At 39.0% G+C, this 6,000-nt stretch overlaps 1 protein-coding gene and 1 pseudogene across 1 annotated transcript in view; one reads left to right on the forward strand and one right to left on the reverse strand.

Annotated features, from left to right (window-relative positions):
• LOC142158677 (dynein axonemal heavy chain 5-like) overlaps positions 1-980 on the forward strand; it is a 363,541-nt gene extending 362,561 nt beyond the window's left edge. Inside the window, exon 76 of the mRNA XM_075212884.1 lies at positions 528-980. Coding sequence (XP_075068985.1) covers positions 528-746 — 219 coding nt within the window. The 3' untranslated portion in view covers positions 747-980. The remainder of the gene's footprint in view (positions 1-527) is intronic.
• Positions 981-3,295: 2,315 nt separating this feature from the next.
• Positions 3,296-3,673, reverse strand: LOC142159480 (histone H3-like centromeric protein A pseudogene; annotated as a pseudogene).
• Between the last annotated feature and the right edge of the window lie 2,327 nt (positions 3,674-6,000).

Below are 6,000 nucleotides of genomic sequence, written 5' to 3' on the forward strand. Positions count from 1 at the left end.
TTTATGAGGTATTTTTATACTTTTGTTTCATTTGGTATATGTCAACTCCAATAAATACCATTGGTAATAAAAAAGCAAGTATACATGGATAATTTGTCATCTATAAACTAATTTAAGAAAAATTCCAGTCTCCAATAACTATTTAAACCACAAGGCGAGGACCTGATATTTGCCTCTTTGCACGATGAGGGTTCCCTGATAATAAAATGGGCATGGTTAATGATCTGTGTTTCATTTCGGTTTGTGGTAGATTGTCAATACAAACTAATTAGCCGATTGGAAAAGCTGCAGTAACATGAGATTTGATACAAAATCAGCCTCACCTCCATTTTCTGCCCAGAGGGGACATCAAGAAGAGGGGACTCCGGGGCAGGTGGTGGGAACGAGCGAGCATGGGGCAAAGTGTGGAAGCCCAAGAGGAGAGACCCATGCAGTTGAAGTATTTGAGGGATGGAGGGTTTTGGACAAAATTTTTAATTTTTAAAATATAATGATGTAATTGATCATGTTTCATTGTTTATTTCCAGGTGCTGTTTACCAATCTGCCTGTAGTTCATGTCTATGCAGTGAGCACCACAGGTCCTGCAGACCCCAAGAAACAGCTGAATAGCCTCTACTCCTGCCCAGTGTATAAGAAGCCACGTAGGACTGATCTCACTTACATTTTCTCACTGTATCTGAGAACTGTGTTTGTGCCCGACCACTGGACAATGAGAGGTGTTGCTCTGCTTTGTGACAATAAGTAAATAAGCAAAGGTGATGCGATACTAACAAAAACAAAACATGTTGTGCACCCTTATGTCGCTGTATATCACTAATGCTGCACATTATACAGTGTATCAAATTACAGTATAATGAGAACAATTTGTAACGTTTAGTATCTTCGGGAGCTTACTGCAATTGTCCGATTTATTTTATATATGTTGATTCTGGATTTATGCTTGTCTGGATGAGTGCCTATTAAACATTTACTTAAAACATTGTGTTGTTTTTCCCATTGTGTCCTAAATGCAGTGTGAAAATTAAAATATTTGCTGCATTTTTTCACAAAAGATCTAATCTTAATCCGAAATTAGAGCTGGTCAAAACATACCTATAACATAATGGCTGCAGAATTGAAACCCAATGTTTATTTTGAGTTAAACGTATCTTCAAATATATTGTATATAGCTATATATACATAAAGATGCAGCCACAATAAATATACACCAGTCATAGTCAACTTGATGACCGTCATTTACATAAAAGTTTAAATAGATAAAAAGAATATGCCACACTCCCCAGCACCCCCACTTCCCCCCAAAACAAACAAAGAAAATAGTAACCAGCACCAGTGCTTACAGCTTGACTGATTTCCACTAATGCAAATTTCCATGCAAAAGTACCAAACAGCACCAGTCTGTGCTGGTCCCTCTATGACAGGGAAAACCCCATAGCAAGAAATTCCCGTCATAATGTGAAACCAACCCCAGCCTGGGCAGCACTCAGCTGTGACTCCTAGGGAAGTCTGGTTCACAAAAATAGTGCACTATTACCCTTGCACCGACTTCCCCAGGGATGCCAGTATGAGTCTCGGTACTATTAAGCATTGGCTGATTGTTCCTGGGAACTGATTAGGCCTGGGTTTGTTTCACATTATGATAGGGTGAACACAGGCTGCACATCTCCATTATGTTGTGAACAACCCTGCACTTGTTGTACCCTATTTTGGTAACCAGCCCAGACTGGTTTGAGGTGGGAGATATGGCAGTTATTTTTATTTATTTACAGAGTATAGATACATGCTAGTGTGGTCACCATCATCAGCAGCACAGATCTTTAGGCACCCACAATAGATACACCTCCATTATACTCTGACTCATGGGATTGCAATGTTACCACCGAGTCCCAACATTACTCTTTACCCCAGCAGCCACACCGCCGGGTTGCTGAGATAAGCCCCAGCACTTTTCAGCATAGGGCTGATTGCTATTTAAAGTGAGGGGGCAAGCCAGTTTTTTCCACCTGCGTAGAGATGCACTAGCCTTGTGGTTCGTTCTTTTCAGCTTTATGAGTTTCATCATCTGTTTCCTGTAATCTTGTTGCTTTTTGGTAAGATTTACTTAACTCCCTGTAGTTCTTCAATCATGCAACTGTCCATCCTGGCATCAATAATCTAAAAACACTGTGTTTTTATAGCAGATCTTTCATTTCCGTAGTATACAGCCCAGTTCACTCTTATCTATTTCATTTTAGATTGTTCACCATGTATTGATAAGTACAAGTAGATTTATAAAGACAATTATTGCTGTGCTGCAGAAATTGTGCTGTTTGTTATGTTAGAATAACTATTGCTATTATTTCTTTGGTAGTTTTCACACTCCACCCTACTCACCAAGAGGCATCACTGCCCATAATTATAACCTGACCTTGTTGGGTAACTTCAAACTTTTTTTTTTTCAAAATGATACTAAATAAAGCATTTCAAGAACATATTTGCAAATGAAAGTGGAGAATGACCAAAGGCAAGATGAATGGTCTGCTCTTCCAGAATATCTACTGTCCTCACGTCAGAAAGAAAGTGCATATTCAAATTTATTACAAAAATATATACGACTGCAAAAGTGCAAGCCTTTATGGGATTGTACAACTGATGCTAGTTAGTTACACCTTCTGCTATGTACCCTTCAGTCTTGGTGTCCCCTGACTCTCACACTTACTGGAGTGTAGCTGCAGCACTGACAGCAGTAAGAGGAGTGCTGTCATTAATCCATCTTAGCTGTTCAAGTTAAGATAACTAGGCAGCTAGGGAACCACCACAAAGCTGAACAATCTCTTTAGTTACTTAAGTTAGAAGTCATTGAAGTAGTTTGCTCAAAGGTAGAAAATAATATTTTATTCTTCAGTAATTTATGAAGTTTTAAACAACATTTACTTCAGAAGTACAAGCAAATGGGACAACATGGTTTGGGGAGCAGTACAATGTTGGAAACAAATTTAAACTAACCAGAGGAAGATTTATTTCAAATATTTAAAATAAATTAGTAACTCTAACTAGGTAAAATATTAAAACCAGTAGTAAAATGAGTAAATTATAAAGAATATGAATGTAATTAACTAGTTAACCAAATAATTAAAATTAATACCCAACCATGTGATTCAATGTGTGTGTATGTGTAACACTGTGTGTATATTGAATAATCCTCCAGCCATCCCTTTAACTACCTGTAAACTACTTGCAAACTTGAGTTTTTCCTTCAAATCCTTAATAATAAACACACAAAACATCCATGGCCTCTAGTTTATATGTGGAGTTTTAATCCAATCCACATTGGATGCTTTGAAGTCTATGTGCAAGTCGAAAGTCCTCTACTTTGACAGTGACTCTCTTTGTGTGGATGCTGCACAGGTAAGACCATTCAAAGAGATAGACAATAAAGGCCTCAGCTGCTTCCTGTAACGCCATGATCGCTTTGCTTTGCCAAGAGTATGGGATGCCACGTGTACACTTCATGCAGACTTCTCTCACCAACTTGGCAAATAAGGACTTTCGGATGAGCACTTGAGTTGATTTTTGTGCTTTTCTTATTTCCATCAGTGCCCAAGTTCCTTTACGGTACAGCTTATTAAGCCTGTTTCTCAGCAAACTCGCTCTGTGACCGGTATCTGCTCTTTTTCGAGGACATCTGGGCATTTTTCTATTGGGAAGTGCCTTCTGCGGAGTGCCCGACTTTCTGCGTTATTGGCTTGCTCTAGGCCGTTGCATGATAATTTTAGGAAATATGCACAAAAGCAAGAACCATAAACCACTTTTTTAGTCACAATTTTGCTGCTTACAATATTTATCTATCTTCTCCTGATCTCTCGACATCTGTGTTGTCCCTTGCAACTGACTGTCTTTCTGCCATTTCATCTTGGATGTCCTCTCGCCAACTCAAACTTAATCTTTCTAAAACAGAGTTAATAATAATAATCCCACCCACCAAGAAGAGCATACCTGACATTTCTATCTTTGTTGATAACATGACAATAAATCCCACCCCACAAGCTCGCTGCCTAGGTGTAATCCTTGACTCACACCTCTCCTTTGTTCCCCACTATTAAAGTAATTCTATTGTTTTAAAATAAGCATTGCCCACTCAATTGTATGTGTTTCCAAAGCACAAAGTGATTTATTATAGTAGATGTAAATAGTCAACAATTCAATACATTATTATATTATGATAAAGTACAGTACAGCACAGCCAATACCAAAAGATAAATACATACCAATGCAATCGCATGCGCTCGCTGCGCACCCACGGGACCCGGTGGACAGTATATCTGCTTAGAATACTGTGTCAGAAGTGACTGAGGGCCAGGGTGTGTGCAGCAATGATTATATACAGTACAGTGTTACACTTGAACAATAGAGATGACGTAGATTGTTTCTATAGGTCCAGACGTTGGGTGGGTCCAGGGTAAACAGATCATAGGTTGATTCAATCTAAGGAATCCAAAGGTGGGGGTCGTCTCTCCAGGGGGTCTGCTCCTTTCATAGCCAGCATCATACAAAGGATTATTCCCTAATATCAATAACTAAAGTATGCAATGTGCGATCTCTTCGCCGACTGCACCGGACAGCTGCTGATGATTAGGGGATCGATATGATATATATATAGACTAATAATAAACCAAATACTATCTGCTCCTGAATTACAGTGTAACAGAACCAATATGAAATTATATAAATAACTAAATGTTGTACTGCGAGAGTGTGTGTGCGTATTTTTCCGTGCAAACGCACCACGTCACGTGTTACGTGGCGTACGGATCGCATTTGCATGGCTAAACAATATTAAACCAATATACTTTCGTTCATCCAATTACACGACTTCAACAGTCCACCCTTTGATAGTATAATAAACTATCACCTTAAAGATGTTATATGCAGGATCTCAGTACCACGTTTCATTGTTATGTAATACAAATCCCCCTTGGTGTATGACCACGCTGTTTGTAGATCTAAACAAGTTATCATAAGAGAAAGTCTTAATCCTCTAAACGACTTCTTCTTTTACTATAAACCGTACAATTCTGGAGCTTGGAGATAACCTTTTGTATGCCCTTCAAGGGTGCAATAAAACACTTAATACATTATTTGGAAAGGTACAAGGTACAACAGAACATGTATCAGTTATACAGAATTCTCTACTACAGTTCTTCAAGTTTAACAGGTTCTTCTGTCCAACGCATGTCTTTAAGCTCAGAATACATTTAAACACTTCATGTTCATCAATAGCATCATCCTATGTCTATCAATAATGTCATATGCAATCTCCTTCAGCCTGCGTTAATATACACTTCTAATAATGTCATCAGTTCTTTTCATCAACACTTGTGGGCGGGCTATTGTCTGTTCGTTCTTCCCAGTCTCCCAATACTCAGATTTAACAGTGATCGGCTTGCAAAGCATTGGGAGACTTCAGACTAAGGGACCTAGGTGTCGTACTTTTTCCCTTAGTGAACTCCCACCTATAGTTCGGGTACCTCAAGAATATTTAATGGAAAGAGAACTAATCCTACTTGATATAATCACTGAGGCACGTGTGAGCACGCCCAGCACTTTATTTGGTCTAAAACCTTACCCTCCCAAGAATGATAATCATTCTCAAGGATGCCTTCTCAAGTCCGGATATTACTGGACTGGCATCGCTGGGTGTATCTCTTTTTTTTAACTATGGGGTCACCGTACTTACGGACGTAATGCTACTCAGACAATAGCCCCTCGCACTTTCTCCAAGCTCCGAGGTTTCCAAATTTTCCTTTACCCCTGAATTGAATAGAGTAATTGGCTGGACCGATTATGCTACTAACTTCTTCCTTCCTCCCCAATACCTCCTTATCATTACCTGAACCAGTCTCTGTCACCTGCTAATAATCAAAAGAATTAACCGTCCTGAGAAGAGAATGAAATGAGAGAACACAAAACAGGAAAAACTACAACTTCATGCTGGACAACAGTCTTAGCCTTTGGCTCAG

This window comes from Mixophyes fleayi, chromosome 5 (assembly GCF_038048845.1).
Source record: "Mixophyes fleayi isolate aMixFle1 chromosome 5, aMixFle1.hap1, whole genome shotgun sequence".
Taxonomy (NCBI): domain Eukaryota; kingdom Metazoa; phylum Chordata; class Amphibia; order Anura; family Limnodynastidae; genus Mixophyes; species Mixophyes fleayi.